The sequence below is a fragment of the Haemaphysalis longicornis genome, unplaced genomic scaffold (assembly GCF_048455015.1).
Source record: "Haemaphysalis longicornis isolate Haplotype H1 unplaced genomic scaffold, Haemaphysalis longicornis Haplotype H1 scaffold_5, whole genome shotgun sequence".
Lineage (NCBI taxonomy): Eukaryota > Metazoa > Arthropoda > Arachnida > Ixodida > Ixodidae > Haemaphysalis > Haemaphysalis longicornis.
In genome coordinates this window covers 80,013,750-80,039,733 of record NW_027526385.1, presented here as the reverse complement: position 1 = coordinate 80,039,733, position 25,984 = coordinate 80,013,750, and the positions used below count along the sequence as shown (strand labels likewise).

The following is a 25,984-nucleotide window of genomic DNA, read 5'->3' as shown; positions in this document are numbered from 1 at the left end:
ATTGGGACTATTTGTGCGTCGTCGTTATTGAGGTGCTCTTTCTATTCGTCACATGTCATTTTCGTCCCCGATACGACACATTTGTGTTTCCAAATATATGCATAATCAACTAGCTCGTGTTCTAGCTCTGTTGTTAGATGCGCTTTGTGGCGCGCGCTGAGATTGTCGCAGTATTCGCGTATTCAGTTGAGTGTTGTGTTCTGGGGCCGTTTGATAAGTTTGGTAGAATTTTATGGGGTGGCATTACAACATGTGGTGTGAAGTCAGCCAGGGGACGCCCTCGCGCTAAAATATACCGCCACAATGACGCTTTGAAGTGCAGAAGTTTGGCCTTGAGCTGGTTCACCATTAACAATATTCACCGGATTTGGCCCTCCCTATATCTTTGTTCCCAAAGTTCAAAAGCTGGCTTCGGCGGGAAAATATTTTCCTCAAATGAAGATGCTATCAGCACCATCAGCTGTGCTTGAAAATCGCTACTTCCGCGGCGGGGTTGAAAAAATCCCGGGCCATCGCCACTAACGTGAAACCCGGTGAGGGGCGAAGCGTGCAGTGTACAAGTGTGATCTTGACGCCTTGGCGTTTTTGCCTACGGAGATGAAACCGTTGGGGGGTAGAATTACACAGATTTGCTGTAGACGTTTTGTGTATTTGAAGCACGAAGCTCTCTAGCGCGAGGCGTAAACGAGTTTCCTGGTGTTTTAGTACCGTGACTACGTGAGACGACGACGACAGGAGACGCAAACAGCCCCAGCCCCTAAAGGGCTTCGGCCCGAAAAATGAAAAGCTCTGTGAAACGAATGCTTATCCCTCAGCGGCGGATGTCTTAAGAATTAAGTTAACGGAAATTTTCAAAAAAGAAGTGTTTAACTAGTACTTTTACCACAGTTGTCAGGCAACCCTCGTATACCTCCAAGTGTCGTGTCTTCGGCGGTGTTAAGTGGTTCGCGCGAAGCGAATGGCTTGCGTGCTTCCGATAGGCCGCTCACGTTTTCGCCTTGAGCTATAGGCGGCTCGTAGGGGGGGAGGTCGGCCGGTGCTTCGTTCTTTTTTCTGCGGGTCAACATTGCCGCATCGACACACGCGTTGCCCCCGACACGGCGTGGTTCGCCTGACCTCGCAAGACACACGCGCGCCATGGGAACCATTCGATGCAGATGAGCAGCCCGTCGCACGACGCGCGGTTTGCTCTCTCTGTTCACTCTCTCTCTCTCTGCCTCCGTCCTGATCTCACCTGCCCGTCTCGAACCCTGCTTCGTGCTGCTTTTTCAACCGTTATGTCCGAGGGGGCAGTGATGGGGTGTGTCGTTCCGTTTAGGTTCGCATGTTTAGGTTCGATTGGATTGGTTGACGGGATATTACAATGTTCCTACTGCTCTTCCTCGACACCCGCCGATCTTCAGCATTTCAAAAGGAACTGTACAAAATTCACCGGCTACGGAACCTTCACTCGTCCCTCCATGCAATGCCGCGTTCTCGCATATCGATCTTATACACTGGACACCCCCTTGCCGCTGTCTCTCACTGCGCGCTATTCCGTTGAAAATGGTTTCGCGCAAGCAGTATAGAGCCGCGAGTCTGCTCTCTTTAAACCGTCTTGAACTCTCACAACTTATTCCGCCTTTTTAAGAAGCCCACCAGGCTCACTTCTAGGACACCAACCGACCGCAAGATGTCACAGTCCACAAACTTTCTCCCGCTTGACTGAGAGCCCTCCTGGCCAAAGAAGGCCTTATTCCTCGCGCTATTATCTTCCTCCGGTAGATCACGTAGATGCTTTGTTGGAACACGTGACCTTGTTCTTTTCCGGCGCATTGTAGACTTTCTGACCGCAGGTGGTCGGGTCGGCGAGAGCGTGTAGGAAACCTACCATGACCCCTCCTTTCCGTCTTGCCAATCCTTGGCGATGGTGAAAAAATCATGAGCCATCATTCCACTCTGTGAAAGTGTGATGCCAGCGAAGCGGACATGACGCACAATTTTGGGACAAAAGTAGGAACTCGGACCATTGATAGATTTTTTTTCCTGTTAACGGAGTTGCAATATATGTGTGATGACAGTGTCACATTTACCCGTTAGGCAGTATTAGGCACGGGCTGGGGCTTCTTTGTTTCTCTGTATGTATTTTTTTCCTGGCCCCGAAGTAAAGGAAGTCGTGAAACGTTTCCGACCTTTACGGTAGAGCTCTGTCCGTATGCTGCTGTGAAATTAGCTGCGACAACGCCAACGGTACGGCGCCGTTGTCGCGTGCTGGACCGGCGCAGTTATCGTTTCTGCCCCCCCGCGGACGCCCTTTAAAGCGAAGCCTTTAGCCACTCACCTATGTCGTCTGTAGTCCACCCAAAACGTACTGCGGGAAAGCCAACATTCGCTGACGACGATGATGGTCGTGGGTGAAGTGAAGAAAAAAGAAAACGCTTCCCCTGGTCGGAATCGAACCCGGGTCCCTCGCGTTATGAAGCCGACGTCTATCCGATTGTGCCGTGCCGGCACGGTCGAAGCAGTGTGTATTTGGAGACGGGTGCGTGGGCGTGTAAAATTAGACGAAAAATGCGCCCCTCCGTCGAACGACGACGATGGATGAACGCTAGGGAAATTCATGAAACGCCCGTGCCCGTAAAGCACTATAGAGAGCACAATCGCAGTGTTTGACAACAGCTGCCTAGAACCAAGCAAGCATGCGCACGAAGAAACACACTCACGGACACAGACGAAACGGCTCGCGCTACGGAACGCCTCGCGCTTCAAAGACACGTGGATCCTCGGGGTCGTGCTCGAGCGGAGTAATATTAACTTGATGTCGAGCGTGGACGACTACCGCCACCTTGGGTGAACTGGATGAAACTGGCCTAGCACCTGATTGCAGCGCGGACAAAGAAAGGACGCGGTGTTTCTGTTGACGCAGAACAAAAATGCTTGGAACCCTTCCCTCACGCGCTTCGCTATAAGGGTAGGCTTTGCCGCATGGCTTTTACGTTCTTCGTGCCAAGAGAAGGGCGAATTTAAGTTGGTTCTGTTTCATAACACCAAAGCTGTGCGGTAAAGTTAGACACCCGGAAGGATATGTATATTAGTCCTTTTTGGTAAGATGACATGTCATCACCCCGATACAAAGGGGAAACCAATAGAAATCATCATCATCATCATCAGCGTAGAACGGTTGCAATTGCGGCTGTTGACTGGAAGCTCGGCGTCGGCATATTCCTTTTACCGTATCTCACGGGGACAACATTCGCTACTCTTTCACAACGGACTTCCGAAACACATTTGTAAGTGCAGATTGGGTCCTGGGTACGTTTATATGTTTTGAGTGTTTGTGTTCGAGGTGGGCAAATGACGATAGCGTCAACTCTGAAGAGCGAGCAGCACGGTCACAGGTATGGGAGCAAAAGGCATCTTCGATTTGTCATTGCGGACTGCCCACAATGCTTTAGAGCAGCTCCGTTCTCTTTTTTTTCCCATAAGATTTCTATTGCGAGGGCAATCCTGATCTGCCCACGAAATGGTCGGAACTATTTTGGTCTGCAAATAAAAGAGACATGAAGATACATTACCGAATTTTGGGCTGTTTGTGTGAGTACTGCTGGAAGGTCGTTTTAAAAAGCAGGGAAGTATAACACTAAGGAAAAGAATAAAAAAAAACATAAGGAGTGGTGTGGTTCGAAGAACAAACAAATTGGGGACGCTTTTTTCGCCAAATGCTTTGAGAGAGTTTTAGTATAGCGGAAAGCACCACTTTAGCGCGCCCATAGCGTTAGCGGACACGCTAACCGCCGCGTAAAGAGGCGCTATCCGTTTGCGATCGCGGCGCGCAAACGCTAACGCCACAGCTAAAACGCTGTACCAAAACTCTTTATTGCTGAACTGATAGGGAATTTGTTTCATACTGCATTTCAGCCGCTGCTTTCTGCTCTCAAACTTGCGGTAGAGATATCTATTCCTAGTCCCAACCTCTACGATGTCTTTTTTTTTTTTTTATTATAGACGATGTTTCGTGGCAGGCACACATCGGTATGCCCGCTTAAAATCCAAGATTCGTCCGCACGTATACTTCGCAGAATCCCGTCTCCGCTCCCTCTAAGGCAGTTAAAAGGTACAAAATTCTCCCGGCCTCTCGACCACGGCCAAATTCCACTTTTTAGGTACGTTGCGTCCAAAATGCCGTGAGACGGCACTATAAGCGCGCCACTTAAGTGACGTCCGCGGAGCTCTGCCAGAAAACGCCGCGTCTGACACTACTTCGCTCTCCCTAACCTAACGTAACCTAACCTAACGAATGGAATTAAAACACCGGAAACTAGCCTAAGTCATTAAAATTATGATTTAAACTGGAACTACAAAAGAACAAGTGACGAGAGCCGGAGTCAAACCACCGTGCTTCGTGCCACGGTGCTAACTGCCTCGCCATGGCAGGCGTCCTGTTTCGCGCCAGCATAAGCCTAAAATATTCGAATATTCGATTATTCGGATATTCGTGGGACGGCACTTAGACACTGCATTTTAGTTATACGGTTTCAAAGCTACGAGACTCCGGTGGGCGCAGGGTTAGGTTTCGCCGAGGTGCTCGCAGTTAGCCGACCTTCCCAACGGGGCACCCCGTAGGCCAGTTGTTCCCGTTCCGCGCGCGCGAAGCTCTCAATTCGAATTTCACGCGTCATTTCACGAGCCCCGCGTTCCCTCCACTGCCAGCCGATACGTCCGGGTGCAACCAACGGCACCCGTTAAACGATGACCCGGGCCGCTCGCGCGGTGTCATCCGTGGTTCGTTCACACGGTCGCGAGAAGTGTTGCTCCGGCGGGCCGTCTGGTCACTGCCGCTGGTATCATCCGCGAGTGCGGTCACGTCTTCGGCTGGTCGGGCGTGTTCCACATTCGCGCTTCCTCCGCGCGTTACGAGGAGTGCCGATCGTCTCGTAATTGCGATCACGTGGGCGCCTCGCGGTATGTCGTCGTGGGCGCACCGTTTGTGAGCGCGTGATGCTCCGCAGGGCCCAATTTTGCCTCTCGGACGAGGCCGGAATCGCGTCGTGGCAACGCCTTCGAGGTGCGAGGAAGGCCTCCGCGTTATCAGCCACCTTCGTCCCGGTCTCTTTGCTCGTGACGTCATTGGCGAGCTTCATTTCACCGTAGTGATGCGTGCGTGTGTGCGTGCGTGCGTGCGTGCATGCGTGTGTGTGCGTGAGAGAGAGAGAGAGAGAGAGAGAGAGAGAGAGAGAGAGAGAGAGAGAGAGAGAGAGAGAGAGAGAGAGAGAGGAACGTTTGATTGTCCGGCTTTGCTACACAGACGTAGACACACCACACACACACACGCACGCACGCACGCACGCACGCGCACACACACACGCACACGCACGCGCGCACACACACACACACACACACACACACACACACACTGTAAACTTTTCGAAATCTCGCCTAATTCGAAGTGTTTTATTGTCCACATTGCGGTGTATAGAGAAAATCATGCCCGCTTTCAACGAAGTATCTCTTATAACGAAGCAAAATTCCTCTCATGAAGTCTTCTATAATGAAGGTTTATTATTTACATCGACCAGTCGGCGGAGGCTAACGAAATTAAGTTTATCCAACTATAACGACGCGATGCAGATGCCTTGCTTTTTACCTTGGAGGCGTTGTAACTCGTGCTCGGTGGGAGAGGGTGGGAGCAAGCAGTTCGGGGTCCCGTTTTGATCGGTATGATGATGATCGAATCGTCTTTAACGACATCTGCGCTACTCGGCCGCTTGAAGAGTTGTTGGGAAGGGTAGGTGGACGGAAGAACAACAGAAGGCGGGTCATTATATCGAACGCAAGCGTCTCCAGAGCCAGGCTTCGTACGAATTGGAAGGGTCAGATTACTGGTTTCAGTTTCAGTTCCGCTGTTGTCCGCAGAGAAATTAACGTGGACCTCTGCCCTCCGGGCACGCTACGCGTTTAGAGCGGTTTATGTGATGGAGCTGTGACGGCGCTTCGCGAAGCGAAATGTTCGGCACAAGTTAGTTGGCAGCTTGTTGTGCAGAATTGTGAACTGAATATGACATTTATTTGTTTGTTTATTTACTCCTTTCCTTTCTTCTGCCCTCCTTTCTTTCTTTGCTCGTGATGTATTTATCTGCCGTTCTGTATTTCTTCCATTTATTTTCCTTTTCTCCGTCTCTCTCTCTCTCTCTCTCTCTCTCTCTCTCTCTCTCTATATATATATATATATATATATATATATATATATATATATATATATATATATATATATATATATATATATATATATATATATATGTATATATATATATATATATATATATATATATATATATATATATATATATATATATATATATATATATATATCAATGTTGCAGTCGTCATTGCCAGTGCTATTCGGCTTTTTTCGAAATATTTAATAGGGCCGAATGACGTGTGCTTGTCACGTTTCTTTGATTCATTGATAAATAAGCGAAAATATAAGTCGAGAAAAAATCCGCCGTTTTCCGGGAGCGGGACTCGAACCCACATCTCCGCATAACCGGTGCGGTGCGTTCACCATTACGCTATCCCCACAGCGGCTTCTCTCTCGACTTTAAAGCGGGGGTTTATATTTACAAGAGCTCTGAGGCCGGTCAACTAGCGCCGCCCCTCGACTACCGCGGGAGACGTAGAACGTCTTCTTTCCCAGCGGCCGCCACGTAGAACGTGGTCGGAGGTCGGGGTTAGCAATTGGCATATCCGAACTGCTGGAGCCAGTGCCTCGTAATGCATGTAGCAGAACAGAGAGATACGGGACGAGGGACTCGGTAAAGATACATATCAATGTTGCAGTCGTCATTGCCAGTGCTATTCGGCTTTTTTCGAAATATTTAATAGGGCCGAATGACGTGTGCTTGTCACGTTTCTTTGATTCATTGATAAATAAGCGAAAATATAAGTCGAGAAAAAATCCGCCGTTTTCCGGGAGCGGGACTCGAACCCACATCTCCGCATAACCGGTGCGGTGCGTTCACCATTACGCTATCCCCACAGCGGCTTCTCTCTCGACTTTAAAGCGGGGGTTTATATTTACAAGAGCTCTGAGGCCGGTCAACTAGCGCCGCCCCTCGACTACCGCGGGAGACGTAGAACGTCTTCTTTCCCAGCGGCCGCCACGTAGAACGTGGTCGGAGGTCGGGGTTAGCAATTGGCATATCCGAACTGCTGGAGCCAGTGCCTCGTAATGCATGTAGCAGAACAGAGAGATACGGGACGAGGGACTCGGTAAAGATACATATCAATGTTGCAGTCGTCATTGCCAGTGCTATTCGGCTTTTTTCGAAATATTTAATAGGGCCGAATGACGTGTGCTTGTCACGTTTCTTTGATTCATTGATAAATAAGCGAAAATATAAGTCGAGAAAAAAATCCGCCGTTTTCCGGGAGCGGGACTCGAACCCACATCTCCGCATAACCGGTGCGGTGCGTTCACCATTACGCTATCCCCACAGCGGCTTCTCTCTCGACTTTAAAGGGACCCTGCAACACTTGCCATCGACTACTAGTAATGTACTTTGGGATAAAGTCTATTGTCCCAGAAATCTCCTCCCGCAAGAATTATGAAAATCCGTTCACAATCAACGAAACTACGCGCGATGAGAAATCGCGCATAATCGTTCCCTCTCAACTCGACCGCGGGCAACGCGACGAAAGCTGCGCGCTCTCTCCCGGAGAGGGGGGTGGCTCGCGGCGTTCTCTTCGGCGGCCTTCGATATATCCCATGCCGGGTAGTTTTCTCCTTTTCTCCGCAACGCGGAGGGGCCTATTTCCGGTCTGGTGCCACAAAAAAGCAGGCATGGGTGCCTGCTCGCAAGTGCGCGCTCGGGCTGGTAGGGCGTTTTTGAAGCAATAAACGTTTGTAGTCGAGTGGTCCCGTTGAAAGGGAAGTATTGAGCTCATCACTAAAACTCCGCGCGCACTCAAAACACAAAAGAAACGGCAAAACTGTGCCTACAGGTTCAGGCATAGAAGAGGTTCGTACACAGCGATGACGACGACGGAAATGGGAGAATCTACCCGCGAAGTTGACCAGTGACAGCCGATCGGGCAGCCGTGGCCTATGTGACGTCCCTCGGGCCATGCATAATGAGGACAACTGAAGAGAGAGCGGTTTGTTTTTCCGCGTCTTTCACATCGATTTGCGCGCTCACCGCTTCACGTGCACGTGTAATATTTGGCTCAGGTATTCCTGGCAGTGTAATCTAAACGTTGCACAGGTTTACTTGCACTGTTCAAAGAGTGTTGCAGGGTCCCTTTAAAGCGGGGGTTTATATTTACAAGAGCTCTGAGGCCGGTCAACTAGCGCCGCCCCTCGACTACCGCGGGAGACGTAGAACGTCTTCTTTCCCAGCGGCCGCCACGTAGAACGTGGTCGGAGGTCGGGGTTAGCAATTGGCATATCCGAACTGCTGGAGCCAGTGCCTCGTAATGCATGTAGCAGAACAGAGAGATACGGGACGAGGGACTCGGTAAAGATACATATCAATGTTGCAGTCGTCATTGCCAGTGCTATTCGGCTTTTTTCGAAATATTTAATAGGGCCGAATGACGTGTGCTTGTCACGTTTCTTTGATTCATTGATAAATAAGCGAAAATATAAGTCGAGAAAAAATCCGCCGTTTTCCGGGAGCGGGACTACCATAAATAACGTACGCTGTTAGTCATCGTGTTATTCAAATCTACATTCATGAAACGGTAGGTCATAAAACGCATACTATTAAAGTTGTTGCGATTTCATACCACCGCTGGTACCAGTTGTGCGTTGCGTGGTTTGATCCCTCCGCTGCCACCAGGTGTGATTTCAATCACACCGCTGCCACCAGTCGTCGTGATAGGTCATGGAACGCATACGCCATTAACAAATGTTATTTTCTTTCTTTGTCGTTGCTACTACGATGATCGCCTTTCCTTCGGTGCGCAAAGTGCGGATCAACGATTGCTCTCTGAACCATCTTCGCCCGTTTTCAATGGCGCCGACACACTTGCTGCCACTGAGAATTTATGAATAAAATTTGCATACTATGAGCCACGCCGTTCACTGTTCACAATGCGCTCCAGACGCGCAGCTGTCTGAACTGAAACGATGTTGTGTACTACGCCTCGCAGCGCTACCTCGAACAGGCTTCCTTTTCCCAGACACGTTCGATGAAAACGTTCCATAAACACTACAAAAATGTTTGTTGGAATACAGACGAAGACTGAAAAAAAAAATTCCGCCATCTCCACGAAGTGAATGATGATGAGAGGGGCGAAGCAAAAATGCTTATCCGTACAGCCGTGAAACATTCGCCCGCACATCATATAAAGACTCGACACGTCAAGCTTTCCACCGTTCCGTTGACAAGCCAGTCGACGACATCGATGTTTGTGGTGGTTATGTAGGGGTTGCTTTGGACGATGACAATCTCCATGGGTAAGTTGGCGAATTCGGTGTGTGACATTTTAGCCACCTTGGCCGTCGCCTTCTGCAGAGCGTCTTGTGTCGCGTACCCCCGGTACGTGCCTTGAGCTCGCAGGCGACGAACGACAACCTCTTCTTCCTCTCCTCCTTTTTGGGTAGCAACGAACGCGTTGAACGTTTTGACCTCTTCGGCCAATCTTTGGTTGACCAATCCCTAGGGGGATCCTGCCACAATCATCATCAATGTGCCGAGCCGTGTACAGCAGCAACGAGGGACGGGAAAGGGCCAGAGCAAGAGGAGCTTCGCCTAAAAAACTTTTATGGGGAAGTCGGCTGTGTCGCGTATATTTTCATCGACTGTGGCGTAGTATTTATACACCCGCACGCACGCACGCACACGCACGCACACACACGCACACCCACTCTGTGCTTCTCCGGATTTGTAACCGAGGTTACAAATCCGGAGGAGCGCTGAACCACTCAACTGAAGCATTTTTTTTATTGAACGTAGGTTCATATGAAAACGGAGACCCTAAGGAATTCAGGAACGATTGAGGTAGGAAACAAAGTCAGGGACGAAAACATGCACCGGCGATGCACTAATGAATTCGACTTACCGTATTTACTCGATTCTAAGCACCCCCTTTTTTCCACCATTGCGATGCCCAAAGTGAGAAAGGGGGGTGCTTAGATTCGAAAAAGCTAAATTACTTTCTCGAAAGTAGGGGAGGGTGCTTAGAATCTGGGGGTGCTTAGAATCGCAAAAATGCGGTAGCATTTTAGACGCCGCAGTGACACCTGCAGCAGTTGTAACGTGTGATGCGCAGACGGGACTACTTGTCACCACTAGTATGCGTGCGTACGCGCGTGCGTGCGTGTGCGTACTTGCGCTGCGGGCGACCGTCGGCATTCTTCTTGAGCAGTGCTTAATTGTCCCGTAAAGCCGCGCCGTATACAATGCACTCCGAGCAGCCCCGTTCCCCTTGCACGCTGGCGTGTGTTCGTGCCGCGTCTCATCTCCGGCGCCTGAACGGGGTCACCGGCGACACGCAGCGTCCATTCCGAAAAGTGGACGGGGCGAGTACAGGGGGAAAGGGCAGCTCTCGCAACGACCCCTGACCTGGCCCCTCGACGAGACCGCAACAGCCGTGTACATATACACATGCGTGCCGTCTCGCTCTCGCTGTTTCTCTCCCTTCTCGTCGCCCACGGGAGGAGGCTGGCTGGCCATGCCTCACGGCCGGGCACAGCTGGTGATATCGAAACCGTGCCGGCCCCGCTGTTTAGGAAGGCCCAGCTCCCTCCCCCACAGCACAGCTAGCATCTCTCGCCGGGCATCTGGTCATGCGGTAGCCCGCGTACACCAATTGTACGGTGCGAAGAGCGAAAACGCATTGTCGACCAACCGCCACTGCAGGGGGGCTGGCGGCAAGTTGCTTTATCGGCCCTTTTTTTTGTGCCCCTCCCTTCCCTGCTTTGATCGTCTGTCTGTCTGTCTGTCCGTCCGTGTGTCTGTCTGTCTGTCCGTCCGTCCGTCTGTCAGTCTGCCTGCCTGCCTGCCTGCCTGCCTGCCTGCCCTTCCGTCTGACCGTCCGTCCTTCTGTCTGTCTGTCCGTCCGTCCATCCTTCTGTCTGTCTGTCTGTCTGTCTGTCTGTCTGTCTGTCTGTCTGTCTGTCTGTCTGTCTGTCTTCAAGGGTAAGCGCATCGGTCTCCATGGCAGTTCTTGACGTTCGAACGCGCGAAGGGTGAGATGGAGGAACGAGCTAGTTTTGCCTTAATTACTCCTCGCGCTCCTCGTATCTAACGCGAAAGCTGCCCCGCTCACCACGCAGAGGCGTTATTTACGTCTTTATCTAGGCGATGTTATATATTTGCACCGCCGTCACCACTTGGAAACGGCCTCAGTGGGGGCAAACTTTAGACCTGGAATAATTGTGGCCAGTGCGTTGACGTGCAAGCCTCGGATCGCGGCCCCGCTGACCTTTTCACGGCTCTGTCGTTTTTAAAGCGAAAGCTTTCTTAGTGGGACCGACGGCGTTCTGTCAAAAAAAAAAAAAAAAAAAAAAGAAAGAACAGAACATTGATTGGTTGGTCGACAGAAAGGCTCTGATAAGATGTCTGGACACACGGCGCATTGTGCGTGAAACCGGGCGTCCATTCTGTCAAAACGGTTAATTTAATATCGCGAAAAAGGAACGGCTCCAGATAAGACAATACACGCATCGATCATGAAAGAGGAGTACAATAGTATACCTCTATCTCACAACCCACGTGTAGGTGTGCATTTAGATCGTTCGTAGATGCGTTTGCTTAGTGCGCGAAAAATCTTCGCATGGCTCCGTTCTTCGTTTGCGATTTCGGTGTTTGAAGGGTTGACGATAGATTGGACGCATTTTCAGCGAAGGTTGGACGCACTTTTAGCGGAGGTTTTGACGCACACTTTTGACGGTTTTGATGTCAGAAAGCTTTCGTGCTTCTCTCAACTTTCTTTAGGAAGGGATGATGAAGTTTTTACACCACGGGCAGATTGTTTGTCCTACACTGGTAACACTGAGTTTCGGCGCGGAATGGTGGGGTCGACATATCGCTACACCGGATTCACTGGTGTAGCCCTAGTGTAACCCCAGTGTAAGTAAAAAAAAAGGAATGACCGGCATTTCTTCAGGAGAATTGATATTTTACCCCAAGATGACCGTAACAATAAGTACCCTTGGTTTGACCTGCACTCCTTAAACAAGTTCACGATAGTACAGCGCAGGCGCTGCCACTGCAGAACCCGGCTCTGCACTTTTTCGTCTGCTTCTGCACCTCCTCTGTGGAAAGTGCAGGGGGAGCCGTGAACTCATCCTGCACTCTCCGCACCGTCGGCCAATCGAAGAGAAAAAGTGCAGACGCGCACTGCACTCGGAAATTGATGAGGCGGGTGCTGCACTGCCTGAACGAGTTCAGCGAGTGCAGCCAAATCGAAGACTTTCTACGATTACCCGTTAAGCTCCGAACAAGGTCGCGAATTTTTCCACGCGGTGTCTCGATCAGCAACGACTGAAGACGACAACAAGGAGCTTTGAAGATAACTTGGAGCCGGTGTCCTAATTACTTCGCGTATACAAGTCGCAGCGAGCTCGTACGTTCGCGCGAAGGTCTGCAACGGCTTCCCCTGCGGACGGCGACGACCCGCGCTGACGTCGCGGAGGTCAAGGAAAGAGCAGCCCACTGGTACCCGGCGGCCTCCACGGCTGCTGACAGTGATTACGACGAGCCGTTACAAGCGTACGTGAGCAGGCCGAGCTCGCCGCAATCGGTTTCTTGTTGTTCTTCTCTGTTCGTCGGTATTTTCGCCTCTCCTTCCCAAGACGGACGGGATCTCCGCTGACCCTGTTCCAAAACGACCGCGGTGGCTGTCGGCGGACGGCCAGCCGACTGATCGTCGTTTTCGCGCGCTTGCGCGTTGTTTGCTGCGTGTCCGAGCAAACTGAGCGCGCGACGCGAGAGGCAAACACAAAAGAAGGAGGGCGGCAAAAAGTCTTTGTAATGGATAGCGGCGCGTGCGAGGTTCAGAGGGGACGGAATGTGTACGACGCGTAGCGCTGCTTGTGACTGGACACGGCGGCCCGGCTCGGTTAACTGCGCTGGTGGGCGCAAAAATAACCACCGAGGGCTTTGAGGGCGCCCCGCAGCGATGACAGTGGTGCCTGGAATAATAGAAAAAATCGCAGGCCCAGGGCGCCCTTCTGAACGATGTATGTATGACCATACAAGCAGTACCACAAAATAGAAGAAAAATTGGCCGCGTATCTGCCCCTTTCGTTGCCAATGTCATCAAAAGACGATAGTCTTTGTAGACATTTGCCAAGGAAATGCGCCCCTTTGCTTTCCCGCTCACCTCTCATGCTGTTCCTTTACCGCCGCGCTCATCCCAAGGTAAACACACTAAAGGTTTGCTCAAGGCGATTTGAATTTACCGCGTTCTACTGCCACAGCCGGGATTCCTCGATGCCAGCGTTGCAGTATGGCGGAGACGCGCGTGAATGGAGGCGGCCGACTTTCAAGGTTTATAGAACCGCGTGGCCGTGCTCCACGTGCGTTCCCAGCAGAATGGAACCTAGCTAGTGGAACCTTTCGTTGCTGTTGCCGCGTGATTTTTCATATGCCGCCAGGAGGTGGCGCGGGCAGCAGCGGGCGGCGGTTTTCTGCAGTAGATGTAGAATATCTTTTGCTATCGAAAAACCAAGCATCCTTGAATTTTTTAATAAAGGAACTCTGTAAATATCCTTTGCGTACTAATTTCCTGTCTTACATTTGCGTAATGTCTTGCTCTTTTCAACAAAGTTGACAAGTGTGAACATATAAACCGGGCTTACACGTTTACATTTCGCTGTGAGTATTGCGCAAAATCTATTTTACTTTGGCCGGGTGGCTGAATTGAGTCACAGACAGACAGACAGACAGACAGACAGACAGACAGACAGACAGACAGACAGACAGACAGACAGACAGACAGACAGACAGACAGACAGACAGACAGACCAAAATTTCTGGGTTTAAGTAGCCCAAGAAAGACTATCGTCTTTAAAAGGGTTTATTTGCAGTGGCTTCAGCTGAAGTATTTGTGCGTGCGTGCGTGCGTGCGTGTGTGTGTGTGTGTGTGTGTGCGTGCGTGTTCGGGTTGTTCATAACTAACGTGAATAAATTATATCACCAAATCATCTGAGAACTAAGTGACATGCTGTGGCTAGGACGCCCCAGCCGTGTGCAAAAGTTGGACATACGTATTCGATCGTGGGCACTTTTTAAAGTTGAACGGTGTTAGTCATCTTGATGTCTTTAATATAAACTGTTCAAAATAATAAAAAAAATGTTAAGTGAGATATCGAAGGCTGCTTTTATCATTGCACTTTTCGTCTGCCTGGAAGCATCACCCTTAGCTGTATACATACGTAGAGAGATTTTGTGCCGCCTCTCTTTGTTGAAAAAAATAACAATAATTTACTTTTAAAGGAGCCATGAAGAGCAAATACAACTTCGTGTAATTTGAAAAGAACTAGGATTCAGTATCTTACTCAGCTCCATTACAGCCACAATAGGTGTTTTTTAACGGGAAAAAAAGCAAGAAGTATTTAAAAACTTTCAAATTTTGCGCCACAGTGACGTGTTATGAGCAAGAATGACGTCATACGGGCCAACAATGGCCCTCCTCGATTATCAGTCCCGGATCGTCCGCGGACTGCCCGAGACGCGATCCGGCTCTCGATTTTCCCATGTATTCCTATGGGACTTCCGGTCGGAACACAGTCCTCGGACTGTCCGCGGATCGTCCAGGACCGGTAAATCGAGGATGCCCATTAAAACATAATTTTCAGTGCGTTAACTGCGCGTTAGCAGACAAGTGATGCGGTCAAATGGAACTAGAGGCCCCATTACAGACGTCCAGTCATGTGTCGTCGCGATAGGTCAGTTAGGCGGCCGCCAATCGCACAAACAAGGTTCCGTGACGTCATAGAAAAGTTGCGGGAAATTGGCAAGGGGGTCGCGACTGCCTCACACGTTTTTTTTTTAATATCTCCGTTATTTGTTCGAAGATTGCGATGATATTGGTATCATTGTTATCGGGACTAAGCAGTCTTTCTAATAAACCCAACTTGTGTTTTGTCTTCATGGCTCCTTTAAATACTATGACTTTGTTTGGTGGCTATTTGGTTCATTTGGGAGCTGGTGCAGCATTTCGGGAAATTCCATGTAATTTAAATCAAGAACTACAACTGGAAACGAACAGAAAGGAAACGGTACGTTTCAACAAACACAATTTACTAAATGAATCAGAATTCACTTGGATACCGTGTAGAATAACATTCAGTATTTTTTCATTAGATCGAATAAATTATTTTAACTAAAATCTATACCGCTAGAGGCATGGGCGTGACACATCATGCGCACGAGGGACGACAGTTGGACCGTGCGTTTAACGGAGTGACTGCCAATATACCGCATACGCAACAGGGGTTCGTCAAGGACTCGATGGAGGGATGAACTGCGGAAATTCAGAGGATAAGGGTGGACTCGGCTAGCATAGACGTGGCTGGAGATCTTTAGGGGAAGCTTTCGTCCTGCAGGTTGACCAGGTTGACGATGATGATGGTGTTGCGGAAGCTGCAAATGCGGCGGCGTGCTGAACGGGACGCAGGAATTCGAGGCTGAGGTGCAGAGAGAGGATAAAGAGCCGCATGCATTCACACACCATCCTGGTTGTGCCCACATCAGAGCGAAGGCCTCCCCTCAAAGGTTTCCAGTTACTGCTGTCGTGTTTTCCGCGTTCGTCACTCCATCGTATCCTTAGTCGTCCCCTGCTTCGCTTAGCATCCCTTGGTAGCGCTAAACAGATAGTCCACCCGTTGCTTGTCTTCCACTTTACATGACCTGCCCAACCCCGCTGCTCTCGAAAAACTTTACAGCAGCCGATCCCACGTAATTTACACAGATGCGGGCAGTTATCCAGATAACCAAACTATGGTGGCAGTGGTAACATCTAAGAACGCCCTCATCACCACCGCTTCAATCCGGACAACTTCCTCCCTGGACGCTGAAGAATTAGCTATTGCGCTCGCCCTTACCCAAACCACCTCCGAGATTATATTGACGGACTCGCAAGCCGCCTGCCGCAGGCTCTTGTCGGGATGGGTGGCCCCTGCCACATGCCGACTTTTGAATGAACATCCGCCTGCCCATCGAGTGGACATTGTGTGGACTCCCGCTCACTCTGCACTGACGGGCAACGATTTTGCTCATCAACAGGCTTGAGACCTCACTCACCGAGCCGCTGAGACCGGGGCTGTTTCCGCACCTCTCCTCACCTACCAAGAAATCACGCAATACTACAGAACCACAGGACAGACCTTCCCTAGTCCTCACACGTCTTTGAACAAAAGCCAAGAAACCGCACTCAGACAAATTCAAGGAGGTACTTTTCCCCACCCCATCCGTATGCATTTACTCTTTCCAACACAGTACTCTGAGAAGTGTAAATTCTGCCACGAACCAGGAACTCTGACACACACATTATTCGACTGCACAAAAAACTCGGACCTTACGCCCCTGAACCCGTCCCCTTCCCCTGAGCAGTGGGAGATACTGCTGTCCAGCTGTCGACCTGAGGACCTGCTTGGTCTTCGGACTGCAGTATGTCTTAAATAAAATAAATGAGGACCAGCTCCTACTTGTGACCAGGGCTACGGCAGCCTGGACAGCACATGGGCTCCTGGACTGAGGAACCACTCTCGCATTATTGCGTAATAAAGTTCTCTCTCTCTCTCTCGCTTAAAGGGGCCCTGAAAGGCCCTTTGAGGACACTAAATGAACTAGCGCAATCGTTAGGTTGGGTGGTCAACGTCGTCTGTGCCGAATATAACATTTTTACGTGCAGCGGAAAGCTCATGCTTTAAATGCAAACTTTACTGTCGCGCTCCCACCCCTTCCTGCGCGTTTTTGGGCTCCGCCATCTTTCTGCATGTACGTCATCGATTCTCCCTTGTGCGTCACGAAGCAGACATTTTGCAATTTGACGGCTTTTTCTCTCACTTGCGGCGAAGAGAAGCGTCGTCTGCTCAGCGTCGTCGGTTCGCGGCGGCGTCCTTAATTAATTAGCGCTTCTTGCGGCATGCTCAACGCTGTCGTGTCCGTCCATATTTATATTTTTTACCCTATTTACCACTCTTCTCGTTAGGCTACTTTGACTACTTTCGCATTGCCAATTACTGTCACCATATTTTATTTTTTTATTGGTTTATGCGCTGATGCATCAATGGTAGACCACATTTTAATACATTGGAGTAAGTTGTTTCCAACACGCTACATCCTGCGCAACTGTTTTCATAGTGTTTTAGAGGTGACACGTGGAGTGCAAAAAACCTGCACGCACAGTTTACAAACGTGTCCTGAGTGTGCAGTGTGGGTCATTCTGTTGTCATCTTATGGTATTGCCTAACCACATGTTGTTGTTCTCCGTGCTGTGCGCAGGGGCGACCCGGACCGCTGCGACCACTTCGGCAGCACGGCGCTGCACTGTGCGGCCGCCAACGGGCACATCAACTGCGTCTCCTTCCTGGTCTCCTTCGGCGTCAACCTGTGGGCGCTGGACAACGACTTCCACACGGCCACCGACGTCGCCTCCATCAACCAGAGGGAAGAGGTACGACGGGCACGCTCTCGTGGGGGTCCAGCACAGATAGGCATAGATTTACGCGGAACGCAGGCTTACGACGAATTGTGTCGGCTCAACAATAGGAGGGCTGTGGCTAATACTCTTAAAGGGGCCATGAAGACAAAATACACGCTCTTCATAATCATCATCATAATCATCATCATCCTGTTTACTCACACTGCAGGGTTCTCCCAGAGATCTCCAATTACCCCGGTCCTGTGCCAACTGAGACCAATTTATCCCCGCACACTTCTTGATCTCATCTGCCCATCTAACTTCCTGCCGCCCCCTGCCACACTTGCCTTCTCTAGGGATCCACTCTGTTACCCTTAATGACCAACGGTTATCTTGCCTCCGCATTACATTCCCTGCCCACGCCCATTTCTTCTTCTTAATTTCTACTAATATGTCCAAATTTCAAACAAATATGTCCAAATAGTTGCTCGAAATTAGTGATAAAATTGGTATCACTATTATCGGGACAAAGCAGTGTTATTAATGAACCGAACGTGTATATTTATAAAAAAAAAAATCCCGGACCACCTCCACTAACGTGAAACCTTGTGGGGGGCGAAGCATGCAGTGTATAAATGTATTCTTGGCGCCTTGGCGTTCTTTGCAACGGAGATGAAACCATTGGGGGGGTAGAGGTATGCAGCTTTGCTGTAAACCTCTCTTGTCTTTGAAGCACGAAGCTCTCTAGTGCGAGGTGTGTATGGCAAAAGCGATGACGAACAAAAAAAAAAGAAAAACGCACAGGGACAGAGTGCCAGCGTCCAACGTTACTAGAATAATTTATTCTAACGTTGGCTCCGTCCGTATGCGTTTTTCTTTTTAGAGCGGAAGCTTTCTTAGTGCGACCGATGGCGTCCTGTAAAAAAACTAATGCATTTCCCCATAGACCGGTTGGTCGACTGAAAAGCTTTTCTGATAGATATTTGGACACACGGCGCGTGCGTGAAACCGGGCTTCCATTCTGTCAAAACGGTTACTTGAAAATCGCGAGAGAAAAAAAACGCTTCTAGATAAGACAACACAAGCATCTACCATGAAGAAGGAGCATCATAGTACACCTTTATTTCATAAACCACGTGTCAGTGTGCATTAAGATTGGTCGTAGGTGCGTTTACTTAGTGCGCGAAGAATGGTCGCGTGGGTTCTTCGTTTCTTCGGTTGCGATTTGGGTCTTTGAAGCTTTGACGATCGATTGTACGCACTTTTAGCGGAGGTTGGACGCACTTTTGACGCAGTTTTGATGCGAGAACGCTTTCACGCTTCTCTCAACTTTATTTGTGAAGGGATTGTAAAGTTTTTCTTCGTGTTTGGTTGCGCTATCCACTCCTCAATTATGCTGCACGAAGTACCCGACAACGCACTTTATTAGACTCATGGAAAGTACGTCTGCATTCAGATGGAGGCAGGACTGGCTGTCCGGATACGACTATATAAAAAAAACTGCAATACCTCGTTAGCTCAGTCATAAAATTAGGTAAAAATTTCGAGATTTTATTAGACTTATGGAAAGTACCTCTGCATTCACATCGAGACAGGACTGGCTGTGCGGATACGGCTATAAAAAACAGGAATCTGTCGTTAACTAGAAGTCGTAAAATCCGCGTAAAATTTCGAAATAAGCGGAGTTTCGAGTTTAGCGAAATGCCAAAATATTCTGACCAGGTCACTGAAATAAGAGCCATAGTGCTGGTAACAAAAGTTCCACTGCAGAGGGGAGCTTTCGTAATAAAGACAGAATAATTCGCAGGAAAAACAAAATTTTGCGATGGCGGAAGATGCTCGCTTGTTTCACGTTCGCATCTGGTCCCAGAAAGGCGTTCTCGAGCTGCTCAACGCATCGCATTAATTGTAGATCGCCAACGCTACATTCTAGCTTGTTGCGAAGTAGGTGCAGCACCCTTGTTTCTGTCATTGTAGGCACGTCTCGAGTAGCTGTTGTGAACTGCAAAATGACTTAAATTTTGGGAGACTGCCCTAACTCGCACGCTCTACGCCAGTAACTCCCACAGGGAAGAAAGAAATGCCTGAATTTTTGAGCCCGTGCTGTGGTTACTTTTCACTGAATTTACCTGTGCGTCAACATCAACCTGGAACATGTGGATGTACGTACTTGTTTAGAGGTGTAAATATACATATGAAAAGTTGGCTCCGATCCACTCTGTGAAGGTGGTTGGAAAGCTAAGCTGTATATGACACCCACAACAATTGCCCATGCGACGTCACTTGAATTCACACACGTGACTCTACGAAAAGTGAAACCAGAGATTCTGCCATCCGTTACCTGGGATTTGCGCCAAAAAGCGCCTTCCCCCTTCCCAGCCGCTGAATCAAAACCACTGTCTGTCTCCCCGTCTCCGCGTGTGGGCGTAGCTCAGTCGCTAGGACGGCGGCCTCTCGCTCCGCTTCTCTTCGGGCCCAGGTTCAATCCCTGGCGGTGCCAGTTGTTTTATTTATCCTGGTTGGGAGGTTCTTGCGGCGCACGCAACGAAACCGTTGGCTGGTAGAGGCTTTGCTTTAAAAGTAGGAAGACAACAGTACTTTGTGTTATCATTGTGCACTTACCATTGTACAAGAATTAAAAGTGCTAAGTGGTAACGAAGCTAGGAAAAATGGAGGAAGCCACAATACGGGACAAAGTGCATCGCCAAGTATTGTTCTATTCTATAGTCCTTGTCACCACTATTGCTGTTGGCACTTATAAGCAGTGCTTCGTTCTTCGTGACTCTCTTCATCATCGCGTGGTGGCGCACGCAGTGCTGGCAGGGACGTGCTTAGAATCCATGTTCTTAAGCGAAACCCATTGCTCCAGGTACAAACCCAGGGAACCTTCAAAAGCGTCCCGCTGACCTTCAAGCAAGCGCCTCGTGCGCTCAAGGTCAAGCCAACGCACGTGCGGCTCCCCGCGCCAACGGAAGCGCCACCGACCACGGGTCGGCCACCTACCAAACCAATTCGCGGTGACGACAGCCTCCGCAGGGAAAGCGTCTAATTCCTCGTTCCTTCCAAGGGGAGGGGTGTGGAGAGGGTATAGGGGTAGAGCATCGTGGGGTAGAGTAAGGGTGCGGGCCACCAGAAAATGATACCAGGAGGCGCTGGCTGCATCAAAGATCACTGCGCCGAGCAGGTCTGCGTTTTGTCTTGCCGTGAGGTTGTGTGCGCGTTCAGTGCTCGCTCTGGCCCGAAACCCGAGCTTTCGATCGACAAACTTGGCACAACCGCGTTCAACCAGGGCGAAATTTACGGCTGCGGCTTCATGTCTGTATCGCGTACGAGACGCAAAACTTTCTTAGGGATGACAGCCGTCCACGCTCGAGAGAAATAAAATTTAGTCATACCTTTCTCCTAAATTCTGTGCCACCTCAATGTCGTGTGTCAAAATGCGTCTCCAGTCATCCATCCTCACGGAATGGGATGGCTTGTAAATGTTTTCTTTCGCTCTCGGTACAGGTTCTTCGTTTCCTGGACCAGGCGGTGTCCAAGCAGAGCGCGCTGAACAAGAAGCTCGTGCAGCGGCTCAAGGAGAAGTCCCTGCGGGACGCCGACAAGCGCCGCAAGGGATACCAGAAGCTCACGCGCAAGGCCGCCAAGAAGGCAGAGCGAGACGACAAGATGCTCGAGAAGCAGCGCAAGCGCATGGCCCAGGTGAGGGGACAACGGTCGCACACGTTTGTTGGAGGAGACTTAAGAATGAGGAAACAAAGGTGCTGCATTTGCACAGATATACTTGGGACTCGGGAGCAAGATAGGAACGCGTCAATAGTTCATGTGCAGTATCACTCCGCCTAAACGACGGACCCGGATGTCAACGGGCGCGCGCGTTTTGAAAAGAGATTGCCATGAATGCGTGATTTCGTCTGCCTTTTCTAACGTAGTTTGTTTGTCGTCGCTGCAGTAGTTTATAAGCATATATTAAGTCCTAAAAATCACGGAAACGACTCGTGCAGTGTTCAAAATATTCCCAGTGGCGCACTACTGGCGCCGCGCGGAGTAACATCCGGCTGCGGTGATGAGACACAGCGGGAACTTCCGCTGCGGTTCTTAAGTTGTAGCCGAATATATAAACAGCAGAGTTGTTTAGGCCGACACAAATCCGTCCGGCGGAGACAGAAAACACCGTGCGCATGCGAGCGCGCGTGCCTCGCGGCGAGTGCCCGGCGTCCCCGGCGCCCGCACAGTGCCTTCAGCAAAAAAAAAAAAGAAAACGAGCGCACGTGAGCGCGTGCCTCGCGGCGGACGCCCGGCGTCGCACAGGCTTGCGCGTGGGCTTACGCCACGTGAGGAGCTCCCGCCTTCGTCGTCGTGTAGCGACCGGCGCGCCACGGTTCCGCCGCGCCGAACAAGATGACGACGAATCTGTCAAGCCATCCCTTCAGAATGCACACGTGGAGAGGGCCACCGGACAAGCTGACGAAGTGGAGGTCCACCGAGGCGAAGACGCGCCGCAATTAGGAGGATTTGCCCTACGCGGCTGTGCCGTCGGAAGACGGCGACGAAAGCGATGACGACGAGTGCTAGTGAATAAGTCACTGCACATAATTTAGTGGTCTTTGCTTTACAGTGCCGTCCAAAACGGCTTCGCACTGCTATGGTCCGGCTTCTCCCTCTCTCCTTGGATCTGCTGTCAGTGTGGGGAGAAGATAGGTCGACCCCCAGCTCTGCTGTTTCTTCAGCCTTGCACCACTTGTGTAAGCTGCGCCATTTTATTGAAGAGCGTAGTCTACTTTCTTTTTTAACACGAAAGTGTTTTATTCCCGGATACACAAAGATTTGAATGACGTCATATCCGTCACGCCAGTTCAACGAAGCAAGCGGCCTGTAAAGGGTGCACCCCTGCACACAGGGCCTTCTTGCGGGGAAGCCACCTTTAGTACCAAAGTGTACGCTATACTTAGGATTGTTTGTTTTTGGATTTTATATTTTAACACGAAAGTGTTTTATGCCGGGATACACCAAGATTTCACTGACGTCATATCTGTCACGGAAATGACGCCAGTACACCTTCGCCGAAGCGAACCGCCAGCAAGTCGTCGCTCGCCAAGCACAGCCGCCGAGCCGCAAATCATGCTCAGCTGCAGATTTCGCTGCACATTTCTCTTTCGTATTACCGATTCCTATAACAGTGGAATCAACCGCAGTTTTCTTGGCCTACATAAACAAAAATTTTGGTGAGAGGTAGGCGGAGGAGAGACGGGAGGCATTCACGTGGCAGGCGCTGCAGAAGAGCATCGCCTTTTGACGACATTTGCAGCTAAACGAGCAGATACGCAGCCAATGTTTTAAATTAATGTATACGACCCTGACATGTTGAAGGCGGGCCGCACAGTCAAAAAATTAGAAAACTAAAATGATGTATTTGCGCAACTATAATGCAAGTTATGCATTATTTCTGGATTCCAGTAAAAGCCTGTTTATCTGTGCAATATACAACTGACCAAGCACGTGCCCATTATCTACACTAACAATGCACCATTTTCCTATGCTGGGTCGTACTGTGTCCTATTTACGTCAGTACGAACTGCCAATTGTTCAAGCGAACAAGGATCATGGCTTTGCTGTAATCTCTGTTAGCTAGTATAAGTCTAAGGCAATTGATGCCACCAGCGTTTCGTTTACTAGACCCAATGATGTCAGACTCGCTAGGATAAAAAAAAGACGCTATACGGCTCTGAAAGTACAAAGATCAGAGCGCTAGCGTGCTCGATAGCCTCCAAGAAAAACGATACATTTTGCCGTTATTCATTGACATTATAGAACCTTTTTTGTTCGCTCCCTTTTAACAGCTTCTAAACTGCATTCAAAATGCCATTGACAACCACACCACTGACAGGCATTGACAAAAGCCATTGACAGCCATTGACTGAGGGACCAAGCGCCGGCTAAGCGGCAGTTAAACCCTCGCCCAGTCACGTGATTCGCTTGCGCTGAAGCGCACGCGCAGACGGGCCAGCCGGTCCTGAGTGTTATCAAGCGCGGGCGAAGCAGGCACTTCACCCTCGTCTAGTCACGTGGTACCGCAACAGCTAGACTCCAAGCGAGCCCTGTGAAGAGAAAGAAAAGCGCCGCTTCCGACCCGGCGGCTGAAGGTCACGTGCGACGCGACGTGTACCCTTGAAATATGTAAATTAGTAAAGCTTTCGCTCAAAAACGAAGTCGGTTATCTTATCGTCCCTATGTAATGGGCAGTGGGCAAAATAAAAGCTCGTGTTTGGCCCCATGAGCCTGCCTATCGGAAGTGTCTACGCATGTATGTGTGTCTTCTTCGAGTGAAATTCCAGTAGCGGTTGGCGCTGTGCATGGGCGTCGGTAGGGGGGGGGGGCAAAATGGGCAGTTGCCCACCCTCTCCCCCTGCCCTCTCCCTTCCCCCCGCGATGTAACGGGTTAGCCCTTCTCAAGACAAAATAGTACTGCCGCGCTGTGCCCTGTCGTTTACCCTTTACGCATGCCGTCGGTTCTGTGCGCTGTAACCCGTTTTAAATGTTTGCGCCTATCGCTCAAACAGAAAATTGCACTGGTTACGCAGTTATCGATAGGTGACAGAAACAGTGCTTGCGGGTCGAATTTGTCACGCGGTTTCGAAATAGTCGGTACAGCTAACAGTTGCCCCTCTTCGTCGCTGTTTCCTTGAAAGAAGGCATACGAGTGTGCCTTGCAGCAGTTGATATGCCTGCTCAGAGAGAGAGAGAGAGAGAGAGAGAGAGAGAGAGAGAGAGAGAGAGAGAGAGAGAGAGAGATTTAATTATAGCGATCAGATTGGTCCGCATGCAGTACTTTGCGAATTCACGGGTGGCTCACGGAACGTTAAGAGATACATTCGAGCCCGGATGTATATGGATCCCGAAGGCGATCGGGGAAACAGTTCGATGTACGGTCGAACCTTGTTTCAACGATGTAGTATCGGGGCAGTAATTTATTTTGTTATATCCGATATTAGTTGTAAAAGTATAGGTAAAAATCGACTCAAACGTATCGGCAATCTGGCCTGAGCAAAAATCCTAGATAGAAAAGCGCATTATTCTAGGCTTCGAACCCTCTATAAACGAGGCAATCCTTAATTGTCTACTTGCGGCATCTCGGACTAAATGGACCGGAACATGAGAACTTGAAGCCAGTCAAATGCGCTTTTTGCGGCGGTCGACCGAAATTTCCGTAATTTTTTTCAAACGATTAAAAAAATTGGTTGTGTTGCACTTCATTCTTTATTTGCTTTTTTATGCCAACTTTCGAGTTCTCAGCCTTGCACGAACCAAATATTTCTTCGTTATACAGCCGGTGCTCTCGCGGTTTGCGTTTCGTGATAAAAATAATAAGTTTCACTGAAATGAAGCGTGACCAACAAAGTTCGTATTTAGTTCACTATTGCAAATAATTTGTTATATCAGTGTTCATTATAACGAGGTTCAACTGTAGTATGTGCTGATCGGTGGCTCGCTACAGGAAATGCGGGAAATGTATCGCCGCAGGAAACTGGTTTCGTTATAAACGATGATTCTTTGGATGGGGGTATGGCGTGCTCTCTATACACTGCGGTGGGTGCAATAAAACAGTTCAAATAAAGCGAAATTTCGAAAAAAGCGATTGCGTTATCATGTGCGCAAGAGTTTCCGGGGAATATTCAAGGCAGTTGGTGTCAGTACGATACTGCACCGGGGTTCAAATTTAATTGTGTCAGGCAAATGGTATCGCGCACATATGCAAGATGCTTGAGTGGCCTTTTCTGAAACTGCGCAGTTTGCTACACAGCAAACGGTAATTAATCCTGTTTTTCGACCTTTACATCTCAACGGTGTTATCCCTCCTACTGTTCCTGCGCTGGTGGTTGCGTTATGAAGAGAAGGAAGACATATCTGTCCCCCTTAATTATCTCGCTTCGTTTTTTATTTTCAACACAGTCAGACGTCTCCCTTACCCGGGAACGAGCGCTCGTCGCTTCTGCGCCCTTGACGAGGTGGACAGATGTTTCACATCCCTCGGCCTAACGCCATAACTTCGTCGCTCAGCGGGCGCCATGTGGACGTTCCTCATCGCTGAAAAACGGCTGGGCACGCTGGCTGCCAGGAGACTGTTTACTGCAACAAAGTCCCAGAGGAAAAGAAAAAAAAGAAACATAAAACAAGCGACAGTTAAAAACGTGGCAGAATAGCACACTGCTGCAAAAAAAAGACACTAAGTATTGCGAAGTAAGCCGCGCAAGAATTGCGGCTTGCTTCATATATCGTGAACCTCGCGCATTTATCAAAGCGAAGCTCTTTTGGTCTTGCTAATGGCGGTGTCGTAAACGAAGCGCAATGCAGGGAAGCAAAATTTGCACATGGAAGGGCACACGAGGATGATTATGATGATGATGATGAT

At 49.6% G+C, this 25,984-nt stretch overlaps 1 protein-coding gene across 1 annotated transcript in view; it reads left to right on the top strand.

The window, feature by feature from the left end:
- LOC144138495 (pre-mRNA splicing regulator USH1G-like) overlaps window positions 1-25,984 on the top strand; it is a 235,448-nt gene that overhangs the window by 184,422 nt on the left and 25,042 nt on the right. The window contains exons 2-3 of the mRNA XM_077670797.1: window positions 17,436-17,607; window positions 21,082-21,276. Of these exons, the coding sequence (XP_077526923.1) occupies window positions 17,436-17,607; window positions 21,082-21,276 (367 nt within the window). The remainder of the gene's footprint in view (window positions 1-17,435; window positions 17,608-21,081; window positions 21,277-25,984) is intronic.